The sequence below is a fragment of the Hydra vulgaris genome, chromosome 01 (genome assembly GCF_038396675.1).
Source record: "Hydra vulgaris chromosome 01, alternate assembly HydraT2T_AEP".
Taxonomy (NCBI): domain Eukaryota; kingdom Metazoa; phylum Cnidaria; class Hydrozoa; order Anthoathecata; family Hydridae; genus Hydra; species Hydra vulgaris.
The window spans coordinates 73693472-73714945 of NC_088920.1; the positions used below are offsets into that span (position 1 = coordinate 73693472).

Consider the following 21474-nt stretch of genomic DNA (forward strand, 5'->3'; position numbering starts at 1 on the left):
CTTTAATTAAAAAGCTTAAATAATCAACCTTATTTTGGCCAGGTCTGGCATCGATCCACTATTCCAAAAAAGAAATCAGTGGTATAAGAAAAAAAGAGTCAATTTTGTTCCAAAGATTGTTTATTCACCAAACTGTCCTAAGCAGCGAGTTATCAAATTTTACTGGGCAATGGTAAAGGGAATATTAAGGAAAAGAGGCAAATGTGAAAATAGTGTTAAATTTTTTCAAGATTTATGGATTAATCTACAAAAAAAGTGGCGCAAAGTAAAAATGTGGCAATTATGGAGGGTACTTTACAAAAAATTAAATTACTTGCACGTAATCATAGTGATATAACAATATGTTTATGAAAACATTTTATTATACCATAAGATGGTATAATAATATGCAATAATGTGTTTTCTGTTTTCTCAAATTACTGAGCTTTGAAAATTTTTATTTACTCGTTTTTTAAGTGACTTGTTTGTTATTTAATTTTTTTAATTAACTATAAGAAACAAATTAGAATTAATTTACTTATAAAAACTATTGTATTAAAAGTATTAAAAGGTTGTGTTATTGTTTAAAATATTACTCTTTTTGTAACCTTAGTTTGGGGTAAAATTGGCTCAGATCTTTTTGATGTATTTTGTGCATAGGATTAGTTGGGCTTTTAGTTTCACAATGTTTCAATTTAAAACATTCCTGAAAATGATTGAAAAAGAAAGAATAACAAAAATTGTAATCAAAAGCTAATTTTTGTTAATACAAAACTCTGACATTTTTCTCTAAACAAGCCAGCATGGCAAAGGTAGTAAACAATGAAAATACACCTTTTCAAGTAAAATGTCGTGCTAGTGCTGTCAATTAAAAAGTTGTACATGAATTGTCAATACCTTAATGAATGAGTCAATATCTAAATCCTATAGTCAGAATAGAGCTATTAAAACTTTAGGGAAAAATTACTCCAAAAGAGCCAATTTTACCTCTATCATACAGTAGTTAAAAGCATAAATATGCTTTGATTTCTAATTGTTAGCGCTAAGTAAAGTTTTCTAAATTTTTATATCAAATTATTACAGGGGTTTTGGTAATTACAAAGGCCTATATGGCAGATATATGTGATGACACTAACCTGGCAGCTGGTTTAAGTGTAATTTTCTCAGGTTACAACATAGGACTAGTTATTGGTCCAAGCATGGGTGGTAAGTTATTTTACGTTTGTTATTGTTGTTCGTAAATTTTTCCTTTAATTTGTTTTTAATCTCCAAGGGAGCACAAACGTGGGACGTCTATACGAGGTTTAATGGACGTCACATACGACTTCAAGTATGACGTCTTAAGTCTGTAGGACGTACTTAAGACTACTGCGTACTTAAAAATTTTGATCTGTTTACCATTCGATATTAATATTTGTAGCTACATTGCACAACTAGTCATAAATATACAAACATATATACATGTATATATATATATATATATATATATATATATATATATATATATATATATATATATATATATATATATATATATATATATGTATATATATACATACATACATATATATATATTACATAGTTTTTTTATGTATTCTCAATATTTATATTTAAACCTGTTCATATTTTCCTGTTTTTTATTTATATTTATCTATTTATATTGCAATGGATTACAATAAAAAAGTATATTTTATAGACATTTATTCCAGTTTGTAAAGTCTTCTTATACTCACTTTCTAAACTTAAATATGCAACAAAGTACATACTCATGTGTCTTAAATAGAGAATCCGCAAAACTGAAAAATAAAATCTTCAAAATTAGTTTAAAGAACCAAAATGTTATGCCATATTTACTTTCTAAAAAGCGTAAATATGAGAGAAGTTACGAGGACAATCAAAGCCTAGTTTCTGCTTGCTGCCACCTCAAAGATTTCTCATGAAATGTATTTAAGTGTAAAACATGTAAAACTTATATTGAACGTTTTTATACAAGAGGTTCAGTTTTGCTCTCAGTTCAATATTGTTTTTTGGCAGTGTATTGATCAAAATTTATTTTAAAAGAAAACTTGTCTCACAGCTCACTCACAGAAATGAACTTGTTAAAAAAAGATGTTATTTTTGAATCCACAACTGCAATTTTATTTTACTTTAGGAATTCGTTCATCTTACAAATCATACATTTATAAACTGGATTTCAATAATCCTATTCTAATAAATGTTACTGCAAACTGGAAGCAAGAAGACCTAATGTTTTTTAAGTCTGGAAGCGATTGTAGCATCAGTGTACTGTCTGCCCTGTGGCATAATCCATGGATCATAAGGTGCTAAAGAAAATAAAAACTAGAATTAATAGCTCAAATTCAGAAAAATCTCTATATTTATGTCTTAACTGATTTTGTAATTTTGGTAAAATTTACCCCATAAATGTTCTCCTGGACAGGAGTAGGTAAATGCTTCAGCTAAGTATGAGATCGTCAAAGGTGAAACAACAAGTTACTTCAACTCTGCTCAAAAACATCTATGCATTGTCACAAGCAAACCTTGGGGAAGAGATCAATCTTTCAACAGGTTAGGTTTTTTATCTACTACACAATAAATATTGTAAACATAGTCGGACCTTCTCTTACAGCCAATCTCCAACCATTATGACATCATTTTAATGTTGCTTCTCTTTCTCTTTTCTACAAATACTATAATGGGCGCTGCTCTAAAGAGTTAGCGTTTCTTGTGCCATCTACTAAAATTCATTCTCGTTTTACTCATAATTCAATTAAGTCTCATCCTTTTTCTGTGACTGTTCCCAAGTGCTCCAAAATTCTCATTCCTCTTTTTTTTTTCCCTCGAACATCAGTTCCTTGGAATTCGCTACCTTTACCTTGCTTTCCTGATTCATATAATTTGCATTCCTTTAAGTTGTCTGCGAAACGTTATCTTGCTCAACAATCTTCATCTTTACTCTTCCAGTAACTTCCAACTCTAATAAATGATTGCTTGCAGCCTTGTTGAAAGTGAAGATGTCTATTAAAAAAAAAAAAAATTTGAAATGATATTTTTTGTATTTTCATTATCAGCCATTTTTAAGTAAGTATGTATGAATTATTAAGTTTTATTAGAGAAGGGTCCTTATTTTCTGTAATTCTTGGAAAATCAACTAAATAACCAGGGAGTGAAATTTAAGGAGATCCAGTCTCTTATAAAAAAACTAAGACTTAGTAAAATATAAACAAAGTAGGACTTCTACCTAGTCAATAGTGCAGATGTTTTAGGGTAAAATGCAAAAAGGAGGTATTAAATTTGAATCATTCAGAGAGACAATACAAGATGAGAGGAGAAAGATCCTATCAGATTTTCATGCTGTCAAGACTATTCAAGCTGAAGAGTAGATAAACGATAGGCTCTAGAAGGTAAGTTCTATAAGAGACCTTGTTTATGTTAAAGACATTACAGAGTTTCTCAACTTTATCTAGTATTTAATCTAATATTTAGTAAAGTTGTCCCTAAATTCCATGTTAGACTTACTCAGGAACTGACTCTGGAATCAAAAAGTTGTTGCTCTTGCATAATCAGGTAACTTACAAGAGACCCATACAACCTATTGATGACTGTCGGGAGCCTAAATCTGCATGAATGCAAATATTCTTGCATCAGACATTTGCATAGTGTGGGGAATTTGAAATTATATATTATAATCCAAATTTACACTTTTTACATTACTCGAACACAATCAATGTACTACTTAACAAAATGTAAATAAGGAGTCTTATATAAACTCTTTTGGGCTTACGGAGGAAAAGATTTCTGTGCTTGGTGTAAAGGTACATCAACTTTTGCTGCTGAAGATCTCAGAATTTTGAGATCTTTAGATGATTGGATTAGACTATATTTCGAGGTAAGTCTGCCACTCAAAAGAATGCAGGACTTCAAGGTGATTTTAATGTGCATACATTAAAGATCATTATAAAGCTTTGCCTTGTAAATTTATGCACTTTCTCATACTTTATTAAATTTTATTTTTACATAGAGTGTAGTGAAGTCATGCTTGATCAAGGTAGAAGACAATTCCAAGTTAGTGTTAGATAATATACCTTTTTAGAGCTTCATGCTGATAAGCTTTGTAAATCATATGTCATCATTCTTAAACAAATTGTGGCCCGAGTTAGAGATGTGGGTTTCAAGCTTGGCATGTATTAGAAAAGGATATCATGGTAGAACTTATGAAGGAATTATTTCAAAATGGACACTATAACAGTGCAATGAGCTGGACAATTTGTAACCAGTAGGTCTATTAGAGCTCCTTCAAAAGTTTTACGTGGTAGGTCAAGGAACATTCGTAAACAGTTTGGATTCCATTTACAATAATAACATTGCGGTATTTACGCAATCTCACGTGGCTAACCAAGAATACCATAAGGAGATAGGATACAGAATGTCCCTTTTTGTTTCTAATAACATTTTCTGCCCAAGTACAATTTTTGGTATTTCACTATAATTTATACATAATACATTTCTCAAAGAGATTTTATTACATTAAACTGCATTATTTTTAAAAGAATTGATTGATATTTTATTGAAGTATTTTAAAAAGCATCTGACTCTCACATGGAAAGTACATGCTGTCACAGCACACTTAGAAGACTTTATCTCCGAATCAGACCATTCCATTGGAAAATATGCTAAGCAGGCTTTAGAGGCAACTTATGCCAAAATGAAACCTGCCATCAACAAGTTCAATATTTTCCAAATGAGAAAAAAACATCGGACAAGAAGCAAAAAAATTGCACGGCTGTTTAGTAGTACAAACTTGTAATCAAGGTACCTTGTCAAAGTTATAATTTATTATTAAATAACTTTTTGTCTTTGATTTTTTAACTAAAATTTTCTAATCTTGTTTTATCAACCATACTTTTGAGTTAAATACTAATTAAAGAAACTAATCTTAAAAAATTAATTATAAATTTTTAAAATTATTACTATTAAAAAATCAATTTTTTCTCAAACATGGCCACTCATTAGATTTTTTTAAAATCAGATCCTTAAAATATATGATATTAGCAACCTAAATCCATAGAAACTTCTGGGGTCATATCATTTTATACCTAAAACCTATATTTAGGAATTGTGACCTACGCCGTGAATTAATTTTAAATAAATAGAACTTCATATTTGAATCATTAATTGTAAAAATACATTTTATCTTGTATGAATATAAGTTCTAATAAGCTAATAGAAAGTGTAGCATAGAATGAAATGAACAAAGAATTATGGGGTTATGCATGATAAACTTATTTTTAAATAAGAAAGTTATCATGAGTAATATTACCGTAATTAATACTTTAGAAAAAATGAGGGTACTATATCATTTGTAAAAGAAGATCTTGCCAAAAAGACTAATGAGCAGAAGTAATTGCATACCAGACGCTCGTGAATTTGATAAAACTCTTGCTTCTTTGAATTAAGAAGTACATGATACAATATAAGCTTACTTTAATCAAAAAAACCTTATATGTAAATAATTGTTCTTCTAATCGTATTCGAAATAAAACATAATTAAAAGCGAATAAAAATATTATGCCACGGCCACCAGTTTTAAAAGGTTCAGAACTTAGTGATATTGGAGAATCATCACTTTTTCTGAATGGCTTGTTGTTTGGGAGTATTAAAGAATCATATGGCACAAGAGTGTTACGATTAAAGATATTTATTGGATCAAGTTTTGTACATGCAGTATCCAAACGGAAAAAAAAATTCCCAAAAGTATAATATAACCAACTAATATTATAATGTTAACAAGTTGTATAGAACTTATTGCATTAAATAGCAAGCTGGGGCGTGTTATATAAGCAAATCCATTATAACAGAATTGTTTAATTATTATGATTTTAACTTCATTTATTCAGAACGAATAAGGATTTTTTTTCCAGTATGATTGAAAAAAAAATACTGACTATTAGTGTGCATGATGGTATCGATAAACTTGAAGAAACATTTTCAAACAATTATTTAAAATTAAATGTTTTTTAAGTTTAGTTTCTTAAGCTACATTTTTTAGTTTATTTTATACTATGTAATTAATCAAGTTCATTTATTCATGTGCTTTAATTTATATATGCTTAGGTTCTGGAACATCACATTGAATTAATATAATATTATTACAACATGGAACATTTGGTAAAGTTGGAGCCAAAACTTAAACAAAATTGACGGTTACTTCTTTACCATTGAACAGCAGCAAGGTTATTTTTAACTATGGTAAACAATTAGGAGGAAAAAACTCATATTACTAGAAAGAAAAATGTTGCTGGAAAGTCAACAAATCAACAGTTTAATTTGGACTTTGGCACCAAAAAAATTTTTCACCACAGATAATTCCTAATTGGACAGGATTCAATAATAAATAAGAAAAGTTGTAGTTATTAAAAGCTCTACTACTTGCTATCTTAAAACTACTGATTGACCTGCTACTGATATTTCACCTGTATATAACATACTTGATTGATGTTGAAAGTTGAAAAAACAGTTAAATATTGCTATCATTTGTGTCTTTGATCAAGTCATATATGCAAAATCTGTTGAATACAAATAGAAAAATCCAGAAAAAATATAAAGTCTGCATTTATAATACTTGTAACGATCCACATGACTATGATGTTTCTTTGAATTATTGGAAAAATGTTTAAAAACGCAGGAATACGTGATGTATTTGTTCGAAGTAAATTAATTGCAGAAAGTTCTCTATAAAGGACTTTATCAGGTAAGATGTATAATTTTTGAGTGCAAAAAAATAAAATACTTGATGAAGCTTTAAACAAAATACTTATGAATAAATTTGAACAAGCTGATCAGACCGAGGATCAAGTTGTCATTGGTAATATCTTTGAGCATCTATCCATATATAAATTGAATTTGCGCAAACTTGAGAGTTTAAAGGAAAAAGATGGAGTTAAGCAGTTTCTCATAAAATTTGTAAGTTTTAAAGATAATTTACTTTAAGTGGGTGCATCACTTACAAGGTATTGGCTATCTTATTAAGAAATGGTTTAGCTCCGGCTTAGCAAGCCATATATTGTGAGAGCTGGAGAGTAGTTACTGTAACTTGAGTGCATTCGAGAGAATGCAACTTATGCTTTTGCTTATGATTACTATGATAATTAGAGTTATATATTCGACTCCTTACCTAACAAAAATGGTTCCACTTACCGAGCAAAAATAATTGCACTTAAAAATGATTTTAAAATAGTAAATGAAAAATTTACATATGTAAAGCTTGTTGTTCAACTTAGTGAATATGGTAAATTTGATATAGTTGAACCCGATAATGTTGCTGAGGTCGCAATTAACCGAGATATTTAAAGTCACGGAGGTACAACAAGATTTTTAACGAAAAGTAATGCAATTTGTAAAATACATATATTTAAAGTACTCAGAAAGTCTTTACATGAACATGTCAATATGCGTCATATTGTCCATCAACACAAAGTATTAACAAGTAGAATTAGGAAAGATGAAAACTGTCAAGTTGTTGATGTCACTTTTACACTCCTTATTATTACCTTAATATATCCATTTTCTGAAAACACCCTGCACTGTTTATCAATTTGATAAACAACAAAGAGCATTGTAGCTTTAGACGAATCAAAGAGCATTGCTTTCGAGAACATTTTTAGGTAAAAAGTTATCCTTTTGTGCCACTAAAGCAATATTTAATCCTATGAAAAAGTTATGATCTAAAACATTTTTTATTTTGAATTAAAAAGGTCAATATTGCCTCAAATCAAAAACTTAATCTTTTCGAGGCTTGACAAAACCTTTTCTAAAATTTCTATTTGTTTAATTATAGAAAGACAAAAATCGGATTTTTTACCATTTTTGTATTAATCAACAAAATTACTTGATTCTATATAGTTCTGTATGATTATCATTGAAAATATTTATTTTTGAATTTAAATGCAAAGTTAGTATTATTTTATATTCATTTAGTTTAAATATGCAGACTTTTGTAAATTATTTTATATTGACGTTATTTATAACTCTGCAATATGCTTTATTTTGATGTTGCAACAAACTATGTATTTATTTTAATTTTAAATTACGATTTTTATAAAAGTAAAACTGAAAACATAGTCTTTTCTGTTATTTTATTTTAACTATTACATTTTTTTTAGTAATACAATTTTTAATTTTGTTTTTTTTACCATCTTACAATTGTAATTTTTTTTTAATATTGTTTCTAATATAATACGGTTATTAAGAAGCGTTTCTAATGACGCTTCATGGTAAAGCTAACTTACCCTTCTTTTTGCTCCAGTTATTAATATATACTTCCATATTTTTGTCCATCGTATAAATTTTTATTTTTTCAACGGCGAAATAAACTAAACTAAACTCTCTGCAAATCTAGTTTTCCGTCTGCGTCTTTTCTCAGGAAATATGTCATTGGAAACCACACCAACAATTTTACATTCAATTAGAATTAAATATGAGGTCTTCGTTTTCAGCAACAATTTTCATTTATTAAAAATAATGTGAGGCAATAAAACTTTTTAAACTTTTATTCTCCGGATCTAAAGGGTGTACACGAAATAAATGTGAAAGTAGAAAAACAACTAAAAAAAAGTACTCCTCAATTTTTATTTCAAAACAAGTAATAATTTTAATACAATAATATATGAAGATCAAAAATTAAAAAAAAATTAGTTATTCCTGTGGGAATCCAATAAATTTCGAGCTTTTGCTTTAGTGGTACCCATAAGCTTGCGCACAGAATAAGAATCAAAACTATTTGATGCTTTTTTAAATGATATTTAGTATCTTTAATGTTTCTGCAAAGCTTTTTTGTTTTTTTCATTTTTCTTTTAATAATACTCTAGTACTTTTCAATAACTCTCAATTCTGGGCAGTTTGGAGGATTTTCTGTTTTAGGTACAAATTTCACATTATTCTTTTTATACCATTCGATAGCTAGTTTACAATAATGAATTGAAACTAAGTCAGGCCAGAACACAGATCTGTTATTGTGTGATTTAATGAGAGGTAAAAGGCATTTTTGTAAACATTCTTTAACATATATTAAATATATATATATATATATATATATATATATATATATATATATATATATATATATATATATATATATATATATATATATATGTATATGTATATATATATATATATATATATATATATATATATATAAATATATATATATGTATATATATATATATATATATATATATATATATATATATATATATATATATATATATATATATATGTTCAAATATACCTATCTATCTGTATATCTCTATATAGATAGGTATTTTGCTTCTCTAGTTATCTCAGAAAAAATTTGATCAAGGTTTGGAAAAAACTAAACTTGCTTCAAGTGCAAAATCTTTAGAAATATAAGTAGTATTCTTATAAAAGTTAAGCTAGTTAAAGAACTCAGGTAAAAAAATAAATTTACTTAAAAAAAAAAGTGTACTATTTATTTTTAAGCAATACGTTTTAGTTTTAGACAAATTTTATTTTAAATAAAGTATCAATTAAAGGAAAAACTCGAGTAAAATCAAACCTGAAAAAAGCACTTTCAGTAATTTATGGTGCACTTGAAGATTTATTTGTAATATATTTCTAAAAACTTGATGTTGAGAAAAGAAATTTGTAAGTAAAGAAAATTTCCTTATTATTAAGTGTTAATTTGATGGAGGAAGAGGTTTTCTGAAAGTAACTAGAACAAATTTTTTTTTATGTTTTTATCTCATTCAAAATATGTTTTACCTTAAATTAGCTAAAAGGTTCAACATTTAAAATATTTATTTTCATAGTTTAGATCTATTTAAACCTACTGTCAGATTGTGAGATTGTAGTTTTAGTACTTGAGAAAAAAAATAACGAAGACAAAAAGAAATTGTAGAAATAAAGAACTTCATATTTCAAAATATTAAAACTTTTAAGTAAAAACATCCATTTTACTAGCATTAGTTTCAAATGTTCCTGAAAGTCACTACAATTTTTTTATATTAATGAACAGTTTTAATTTAGATTTAATTAAAAGTAAAACACTTATTTGCAGCTGATCCTAAAACTTGTTAAAAAATGTGTGGTCTATCTCCTAGTGCTATGGCAACACAACCTTGGAAATAGAAAAAAATGGAGCCATTTAAAGATGAGAAGCCTAGAACTTTTGGTTAGTTAGAGCGGTAATATAAAATATTTTCTCCATCAGGTTTAATCAAACGCTTTTTTTTATGTTATTGATCATACATTAATACATTCAGAAACCAGCAACCACTTAGTGGTAGAATTTCCAGCACAATTACACCAAATCAAGGGAGCTCTTATTTTTATTTAAAATTGGAGAAATTAATGAAGTTGCTAAAGTTTCAATAATTCTGAATATTTCAAAAGCATGTACTTATTTTACAATAAGTACATGCATGCATTATCATTTAACCTAAAACCATTGGCAAAGGGGCGTATAATTTTAAACAATTTTGTCAAACCTTGTTTTGGACAAAAACTACTTCATGACTTTCAAACACATTTTGCAAACTTTGATAATCACTACAGAATACTGGTTAAAGATGATGGAATAGCTGTTTCGTTAAAAATTCATGTTACTTCAAAACATGCTTTTTTTGCAGTAAGAGGGTATTGGACTACTACTTTTAGCGTGTATTGGACTACTACTTTTAGCCAGCTATTGAAACAATTTATTACAATTTTTTTTAAATAATGTTGGAATAGATTCAAAGTTTTAAAAAAACATCTTCTTACAGAATATTTTAAAAAATCTTTAATCATTTTGAATAATTTCAAATATTGCTAATACTCCAGAGAAAATATTGATTTTTTCATTTCAGAGGTTTTTTTAATTTATTTGTTTTTTATGATAAATTAATTACCATATAATGTTGTCATTATTTATTAGAAGCCTAATAAAAACAAATACTTCCTAAATAAATAAAAAAACTTATCTTCACTTTTTTTAAAGCAGTAGTTTACTCCTGTCCCTAAAATAGGGCATGGTTTTAGAAAAGCAATACTATTTCTTATAAAGCGTGTACTAAAGGTAAGTATGAAAATAGAAAAACGACTAAAAAAGGTACTCATTGACTTTTATAGTGATCTAAGTATTAATTTTAAAGTATTAATATATGAAAAATCTTTTCCTGTTGTATCTAACAATTTATTCCTGTTGGTATCTATAAATAAATTTTCGAACGTTTGTTTTGGTGGTACCGGTAAGCTTACGCACAGAATAAAAATCAAATTTGTTTGATGTTTTTTATAATAACAATATTTTTAAATATATAGTGTTTCTGCGTGTTTTTTTTTTGAACTTTTTTTTTCGTCTAATATTTACCCAGTACTTGGTAATAATTTTTAATACTTGGCAGTTTTGAGGATTTTCTATTTAAGACAACTTTCAGGTCATTTTTTAATGCCATTTTATAGCCAGTTTGCAGTAATGACTTGATTATATATCAGGCCAGAACATGACGTTTTTGTTAATACGCTTTAACGTATGTTTTACCACAAAGTGTGGACTCATATTGGGTGCTGATATTTTCTCGTACCTCCAAATAGCTTGCTAAATTAAAGTAATTTAATAAAGAATTATAATAGACAGCACCAGGAATTTGCTGATGATCATACTTCATATAAGTTTCATCATCTTCAATAACTCAGAAATTTTTAGAAATATAGTTGTCATACAACTTTCTTCAGTGGGTTGCTTTTTTTTGAGTTTTAAAACAGCTTGGCACATTTTGTAATTTGAATGCTTAAAAAAATGTTTATATCAAACTTTTATGGCAAAACAATAAGAAAATCCTCTTCTTTTTGTGCGTTCCCTTAGTTAGAGGTTATTTAAAAAACTGTGAACCAGTTTTCTTGCTAGTTTTATATCTTGAAAAACCTCCTATTCTCCATTACCAGATTTGCATTTTATTGATTTTGTTTAGGAAAAACGTTAAACAACGTGACTTATGTAATTGTATGTTATGTAAATGTATTTGCAACATTTTTGCCACTTAATTGTAGCTAAATTCAGATTTTCCATTTGAGAAATATAGTTGGTATTTCAAGTAATTGACACATTTGAGTAAAATGACTTTGAGTTTTATAGTTTTATTTTTGTTTTAAGAAAGCAGTTGGTACTTTTTAACAGTTTGTTCTCCCCTATTTTAATCCAAAAATTGTCTCTATATATTTGTTAAAAGTTTTTGTTAATTTTATTTATTTATGCATTCTTTTTTTTTTCAGGATATTTAGTTTTCCCAGTGGAGAAATATAACAATATATTTAAAAAAAGTAAATTTTTTTTTTTAATTAAAATTTGTATTTAATTCGTTATTAGATTTTATTATTGGGTTTCAATTGTTTGATAAGTTGAATAACCGGAAAAGTTTTAAAAAAATTTTCAAGATAGTTATTATTAGTTAAAATTACTCTAGTTAGACTTTCACTAACATACGACACCATCATGTGACAATCAACAATAACAACTATATCGCCAACTACAACGAGCTTTAGATATAAAAGAAAAATGAAATAACTTAACAACATTGCCTGTCATTGCCTTGAACATGTGAAATTTTATGCCCCAAATCAACAAGAAATTGTTATTATAGATATAAATAAATTATATGAGCTAATTAGTTTATTTATATGTAATTGTATTTAAAATTAAAGATTATACAAATACTTTTTATATGTATAAGTTGATTACCAGCCAAATAATTGTTATATAACAGATTTGAGATTAAAGATTGGGTAAATAAATAACTATGAGAAAAAAAAGTAGAGTTATTGTTTAAATGGCATTTAGAAGAAGACTACTTATGTTGCGTGCAAGAGACTTTCTTAAACAGTGGCAGTCTTAAGATTATTGAATGCGACAATTTTTAGTATAAACTCTTCTGGGTTGGATGCGCCTGAGAAGTGTAAAGTTTTGGTATTTTAGAAGCAGAAAAATGGATAAACCATGCAGTTAAGATAAGACAAGTAAATGAGAGAAAATATTTCATACGCTAAGATATTAATGTTAGATAGGTTGATCGTTGCTTAAAATAGTATCAGTATGTTTACCACAAACGGATAGGACGAGTGAATAAAGAAACAGTTCTATTTTTCTTGTTAGGGTTTTAAAAAATTGATGAAAATGAGAATCTTACTGTCTGCCGAGACCTAAACGGGCGTAATGGGTAGCATCTAAATGTTTTTAAGAAATTTTATGATGAAGTAGTAGCGTACTCGCCTTAAAAGCAAAGGATCCGAGGTTCAAACCCCACCTCTGGGTAAGTTTTGCGACATCAGTTAGGAAGGAGGCGTGAACTTTCATTTAAATGCTGATCATCTGCACCTAAATAAATAAATTAATCTAAACATGTTTATGTTTTTGTTGCTGTTAAACAAATTGATGATTTCAGATTTTTTTCACAGACAACGGATATTTAAATGAAAATCAGAAAACATGATCTAAAATGGGTAAAAAATATAAGAGTACTACTATGTAAAGCTTGTATTCCACAGCACAAAGCAGATGTTTGTTAAATGAAGTTGGTGGAAATAAATAACATTGAAATAGATCTTTCTGAGCAAATTTAAATACTTAAACAAGAATAAGAGTGTAAACATTTTGAATAGAAAGATAAAGAAAGAAAAAATCAGAAAATAATGTATGTATGTAAGTATGAAAAAGTCAGGTTCTAGTATTTTTTGGCTAAGCGCAAAGCCAAACAAGCTGTGTGCAACGCTTGATTTGATGAGCTGAAGCAAATAGGTAAGATGCCACATCAAGATAATTAAAAAAACGGAATGCTCAGAGAGGTAAAGCAAATGTTTAGGAAAAATTTGGAAAAGGCTGCTATAGAAGGCTAGGTGCAAATATTTAAAAGGTAAAATACGTAAAAGTAGAAAGAATGTCAAATAGGTAAAAGCAAAGTCGATGACTTATGCTGAATGAAGAGTTTAGCAGAGCTAATAACATGTAGTAAAGAAAATTAGCAACTAAAAAGTAAAGAAAACTCTTTTAGCAGTTTGTATTAAGGAATACAACTGCTCGACCAACTGATGAAAATGAGTCATTATAAACTAGAAGATGAATTATTGTAAACAACATAGGAAGCAGTGTATTTATCAATAAAAGTAATTTTGAATTCGGCCAAGATATGGAATTATTGATGCTATACTTACTGTAAGAATGGCTCGTGATAACTATTTCGACTATGTATGAAAATATCATTACAGCAATCAAAACAAGGAAAGAAAAAGTGATACTTTTGAAGAAAAAGATAATTTGCATGACAGTTCAGTGTTTTTTCATATACTTTTTGTTATTGTCTCAAAAACATAAATAAGATAAATGTTATGCATGTTAAGGCCAAGATTTAGACAGCAGAAAACACTAAAAGCATGTAGAGTGTGTAGGCAAGGATTTGGAGCAAACTCTGTTGTTTGTAATATTTGTACGCTATAGATTCTTAAAAGATTTGTTTTTATAAAAAATTCCCCTTAGGTTTGAGTGTAAATTTTAAATGTAGAAAATGTACTTTAAATAAATACAGAGAAAAAGGCAAATAAGAGACTGAAATAAAAAGAGGAGGAACAATAGACTGTTGGTCAAATTTTCTTTCCACCACATTCATGATTAACATATTTATTTTGATTTCCTTTTTATCTCTTCTAATAACTATATAACTTGTAATGTCATGTGACGTTTAAAACATATCATGGGACATTTTAAATATACAGCCACGTAATGCATAATAGTGTTAATGGTGCATACACATAAAAAATGAAGTGTTTTGTTATTAACTAAACAAAACTTTTCAAAAATGATCCCATATTTAGGACAACTTAAATTAGGGTTAAATAGAGTATTAAAGATCTTGATTCCATTCCATTATATTATATTGTTAGAATATTGAAGATCTTGATTCCATTCCAAACCCTGACCATCTTGATTCCATTATTACAGTTTTACATTGTAATAATAATGAAAATATATGTCTGAAATATATACTTTCCATCCTTTGAAGGCGAAATAAAAGAAGATTAGTTTTGTGGTTTTATGTCTATCAAAAATATAAAAGAAAACAATAATTTATTTATCAAATATCAAAATATTTCTTTCAAGCATATATGCTTCCAAAATTAAATCAGCATTAATATTTGAACCGTGTGATCATCATAGCAGTTAATATTTAGTCACCAGAGAAAAATTTAGATAATTTAAATGTCATCCTAAAATCAATGAATAACTTCATTCATTTCAAGAAAACTAAAGTGGATACTCACACTGTTTAAAATAGAAATATATGTCTTTCAAAATAGTAGTAGTCATAAAATGTTTGAATAATTTCAAGTTGGTTTAGTGTCCCTGAAAGACTTGTAATTTATGAGGCAATGTGTTTTAAAATTTACGAGGATGGTACATGAGGCAAGGATAATGATTTTGGATTATAAAGTAATCAGAGCAATTTTAGTGTGTGCAGTGATGGTTTTCAAGAATGTTAATAAAATATCAATGAGTTTTTAAAACTGTTGAATCTAATATGAAATTAACACAAATAAACAGCTTTTTAATTTTGACTTCAAATTTGATAAAAAAAAAACTAGAGGTTTGATTATATATACTAAGTTTAAAACAAACAGTTAAAATACTTTTTTCAGAAATTTGTGAATATATGTTTTCTACTTTATATATTTAAAAAGAAATAAAAAACATAAATAAAATAGCTCTTGTTACTTTTAAAATGAAATTGTGTTTTACAAGAATCCCGCAAAAAATAGTTCGCAACCTTTTATTTTTAAATTTTAAAGTTCAGTCAAGCATAATGTGACAATTATTCGTTTGTGATCTACTTTTGTAATCTTGCAGTATATGATTTATATTTTTGTTGTACACTGAGGAAAGAAATTTAAATTGATTTCGTTAAAACGTTTTTTTCTGTTTCCAGAAGTCCTTAAATTTGCAAAATAAGCTTTGATTCCATTGTCATTGAAAGGTTTTATAATAATTCATTAAATTTTAGGGTGATATAGACAGGGTAAGTAAAGTTATTTTTATTCTTATACTCTTGCTTCATAATGCAGATCTAACATACTTAAAATGAAATATAATGCCTCATCATATTTCTTTTAAAGTATGTTAAATCTGGATACATAAATAAAATATAATAGGGGAGTTAAGGCTCTTTGATCTGTGGGGCAGCTTGATCTTTTAGCGCTACATCATCTATTTAAAATTATATCTGCGTGACGTCATAAGTTACCATCAGCATATACTTCCGGCTATTAATTTTTGTTGCTGTTTTGTTAAAAAATCAATTTTACAAATTTTAAAAAATAAAAGTTTGATTTTCACGATAAAAGGGAAATTTGATAAACATGAGAATTATTCATATATTTTTGTTACTATATTAAATATTTGTAAAATATCAACTGCAGTCACTAGGTATTTTATCGACGTATATTTTATGGTATGATTTCGCCTTTGAATGTTATTTATCAGCAAGATACAGCCATTATTACATGATGTATACCTAAAGAGGTTTCTTGATCTCTCTTACACAGGGCTAATTAATCTGAGGATCAAGATGCCCCAGACTAAAATTATGAAACATGTATAATTTGTTGTATTTAATTACATTAGAGTAACTAACAAAATGCATTCATTGCACAAAGAAAAAATATTTCCATTTGCTAGATAAATAAAATTGATAATAAAAAATAAAAAGGTAAATTATTTTATCAAAATATAGTAATAATACTCGATTTAATTTATTTGAACTTTTGATGGACATAAATATGTATCAGCAGCCGCTGAATTTGAAACTGTCAATGCGAAAGGTCAAATACTGAAATAAGATGATTGCAAACAAGAGTAATTTTTGTCATACGTTTTCCATGCTGTTCTTATTGAAGAAAAAGATCGGGTCATTGAGCAGTGGTGCACGCTTGGTGTCGGGGTTCGATACCCGTGCGTAGCAGACGCTTGGTCAATTTATTCTAAGCGTCTGTATTTGTAAATAGCTGCTAAATTTATGTCACTGTTTCTCGTTCATTTATTTTTACGTTGTTTTTCTTCATGTTTAGTTAATTAATGCTGCTTTATTAATTGATTGACTGAATTTGTATTATTACTTATGTTCTTTTGTTATGTTACTGTCATTTTTGTGACGAATAAAGATATATATATATAAATATTGCATCAAATTCTAAAAATGTTTATGATATTTTTTTCAAAATTTCACATTTGGTGTTGACTGAAAATTTGAACGCAATAGTAGCTTGTCTAAATCTCTTAAAATTTGTGAAACCATTTCCATTAAAGTTGATAAGTGAAATCATTTCCATTAAAGAAATAATTTTTGAATGAGAGATTAACAATGCTTCTCGGCGGATTTCCGATTCAGATATTTAAATTGTCAATTATGCAGGTTGTTTACCAGTTTTTATTGAATACAAAACCAATTTAGACTTTTTATTTTATCATCTCTCTAAATTTTATAATGTGTGCATTATCCGGACATTTTTTTAATAAATCAAGTGTTTTGTTTGTTTGTTTTAAACTTTAAGAAACAGTAAAATCTTTGTGAAATTAATAATCCTCATAGATCAGGCAATATTTCCAAATGATTCACGACTCTTGTCTTCTGTTACCCATGTTAAAAAGACAAGTTAATGTTGAAGAAAAAACAATTCCAAGATGTTAAATCAGTAAAACTGCCATTGAATTAGAAAAACATTCTATATTCTTAGGGTTGGGGTTGGGTTAAAACATGCTCCTAATGATTTTAATAACCAACTCTAATCAAGATTAATTAACTATTAACCGTAATATTGTCAAGTTTTTACTGATGACATCGATACTTATTTCATTTATTTAAAGAACCTTTAATTATTTGAAACTGGAAAAATCTTTGCATAGTCTTTCTTTAATTTTTGATTAATGTTTTGAATCCGGATAGCTCAGTTAAATAATGCATTATTATCTAAAAATGATATAATATCAGTTTAAATAGTTTTCAAAAAACTCCAATAAAAGGGAAAGACTAATACTTAAGTACGCGAATAGCTGGTCAATAGTCGAGGTTACTTTGGATTAATCGTAAGACTATTTGTAGCTATACCTTTTTAACAATATAACGGATAAAATAGAAAACAACAGATATAAATAGAATTTTAAAACAAAATGCATTATAAAAAACACTAAAAAACAAACCAGTTGGGACATATTTTAAAAGTTCATCAGACATTTTCATTAGATTTAAATATGTTAAAAACGTCTAAAGAACGTTTAAAAATCCAACCGTGTCCACTGGGAAGTATTGTAAACTTGTTAAACTTTTTAAAGATTTTTTTCAGCATGAAAGTTGATTGACAAAGACAAATATTCATCAGGGTAAGTTTACATCGGCACGGATGTTTATCAGAAAAGATATTTATCAGAGTGGAAATCAGGGAAATATACTTTATATATTTAATATTTTATGTTTTTTTTTAAATATTGTAAATAATGTAAATAATGAGCAGAAGAAAAAGATCTTTTACATAAGAGCAAGTAAATCAGGAAAATATATTGTAAAAAAAATAGTAGCGAACAAAGAATAAAGGGATTTGACCGATCGATGAACATTATTAGCAAATAAATTCAGCTCCCCATATCAAGGAGGAGGCATGAGAAAAAGAATATTATTTCAAAAGGAAATTTGATTCACCATACTATTGTTTATGTGGATATCGATGAAAACAACAACTACATATGTAGTAATTGTTGTTATTATTGTCACTGGTGTTGTTGTATGTATTAAAGTTTGTATTTTACTGTTTAAATTAAAAAATTTTATTGAATGAAAAAAAGTGAATTTTATGAAGACCGTAGTAATGTAAAAATGGTAGTAGTAAAAAATAAAAACATATTTTACATATTATAATTATTTATAAATATTTTACCTATTCATAACTTATTTGTTTTTTCTTTTATAAACATTTAGACTCCTTTTTCGAAAGGTTCAAAATCTTTATTCCAAACATTATTATTGTAATTGGCATGACGGTATCATTGGTGGCTTCAATTTTTTTTCTTCCTAAAAGGTAAAAACATTTTGTTTGCGAATGAATAAATGAATTATATATATATATATATATATATATATATATATATATATATATATATATATATATATATATATATATATATATATATATATATATATATATATATATATCACGTTTTGCCTTTGATCTTCAGATTTCTTGCAAAAACGTAATGTTAAATGAGGCAAGTATTTCATTGAATCATGCTTAGAAACTATTTACTCTAATGTGAAATCTTCAATTTAGGAAACCTCAGCTTCTTCTGTATAAATACATCTTTTTTTTGAGCTCTGTCTTTACTTTTCTTTTTTCTTCTACCTTTCAATCTTATTTAACAAGTTTCATTTTAATCTAATCAAAAAAATGATTATTAAAACAAAAGCAAAATTATTAAAACCTATTATACATGCAAGAAGATATTTATACCTTTTATAAGTAGTTCTTGTCATTCCCTGAAATCATGATCTTTATCTCTCGTCTATGATCATCTAGGGTGGTCAAGTTTCCTTAAACATTTTCATGAAACCTGTCCTAAAACAAGTTTGATTTAATTGATTAAAGCTGATTTATGAATTTCGGAAACTGCTTTCCAGAGGTTCAAAGTAAACAATAAAGAAACAAGTAATGTTTAAATTGATAAATATTACAAAGAATATTGCCACCTCCAAATCCAGCCCTTTTCCTAACTCTCTGCACTTCTTTCACCACACAGTTATTTCTGTTTTCCCTGAAACATTTTTGGCAAACAAAATTAAAACCACTGTTTACCTGAGGATACCCCATTTTTCCATGCAAGGCTTGAATTTATTGCTATTGTTTGATTTCAGATATAAGTAGTTCCTGGCAAATAATATTTGTATTATTTATAAGAGTTTAAACTTAGTTTTGAATTAGATAAGTTTAAATTAAAGAGAACAAATTTACGTAGTTAAGATTTAAAACATAATAATAAAAAGTATGAGAACTTTAAACTGTCTCTAACAGTAGGAAGCTGTCTATCGGATAGAACATTAATGAGTTATTTCAGGAGGTAACATATTTGCCTTGAATTAGAAGAGTAGTCATATATTATTCTTTTAGCTCATTTTGGTCAGTATTTTATTGATCTGAAATATACACAATGTAGAATTGAGTTAGAAAGTCAATTCGGGCTTTTAATTAGGCAGTAAAACTGAATTCAGCAGTGACAAATTGTGTGATATGTTCAATAAAGAAAAGAGTAAAGAAAGTTTGAGAATTTGATACATACAAATAAAAAGACCACAGTTTATTATAAATATCTTGGAAGTTTTATTCAAAAATATTGCTAAGAAACACTTTTTAAAATTAAAAATAAAAAATTTTCATAAAAATTATAAAAAAACAGCGTCAATGTATATATATATATATATATATATATAAATATATATATATATATATATATATATATATATATATATATATATTTATTTATATATTATTCAATTAATCTTTTTTTTTACAGATTGGTTGAGGATAAATCACTATATATTAGTACTAATAACGATGATAATTATGATTATGCTGAAATACTAAGTAATTTAGCTGAATCTGATCTAACTAAATCAAAAACATCCAAGTTTAAAAAATGCTGGAAAAAGTTTGGTACGACTCGCTTGGCGAAACTTTTGAGGTGATATGCTAAAAAATAAAATATATTAATGTAAATGTTTTTTTTAGTGATTATCTCTGCATTAATCTTTTTCATTAATCTAGAAACAAAGAATTTCTTATTTCCTCAATAGTTTTTGGGTTCTTTACTATGTTTACAGATGGTTTTGAAGAACTATTTCCAGTATTTGCTTCTACTTCCACAGAATATGGTAGATCTTTCTTTACATAAATTTAATTCATTTATATCAATATATTTAAATGTGTGTGTGTGTGTATATATATATATATATATATATATATATATATATATATATATATATATATATATATATATATATACGAAGTAACAGATTTTACTTTTCCACAACGCTACTTTTGTTCTTTGTTATGGTAATTAAAATTGCGCAGAGTTTTAATGAAAAGAATTATTATTTAAAGTTTAACCCAATTGGCAGTTTTAATGTTGTTTCAATTAAAGTAGTCGAATTATAATAATTATGTCGAATATCAATTATCAACGTTTTGTCCCTTGTGCTTTGTGAGAGTGACATGTGATTCTTAAAAAGAAAGATTTTCAGTTCGTAAATGATGCTTGCCCTCCATTGCCCGTAATCTATTAATCCGGGAGCTTAATATTTCTTGCTGTCTTTTTATCCACCGAGAAACCACAAGGATAAACGTAAAAAGCCCTGATAATTTCCCCCTGGCTGCTGTATTTCAAGAGTAGATGATAAATAGACATCGAATTTCCTG

General features: G+C 27.2%; 1 protein-coding gene across 1 annotated transcript in view; it reads left to right on the forward strand.

Moving 5' to 3' along the window:
• LOC136075594 (uncharacterized) overlaps positions 1-21474 on the forward strand; it is an 80192-nt gene that overhangs the window by 36222 nt on the left and 22496 nt on the right. Inside the window, exons 7-11 of the mRNA XM_065789134.1 lie at positions 1063-1185; positions 12250-12297; positions 18987-19086; positions 20573-20740; positions 20824-20930. Coding sequence (XP_065645206.1) covers positions 1063-1185; positions 12250-12297; positions 18987-19086; positions 20573-20740; positions 20824-20930 — 546 coding nt within the window. The remainder of the gene's footprint in view (positions 1-1062; positions 1186-12249; positions 12298-18986; positions 19087-20572; positions 20741-20823; positions 20931-21474) is intronic.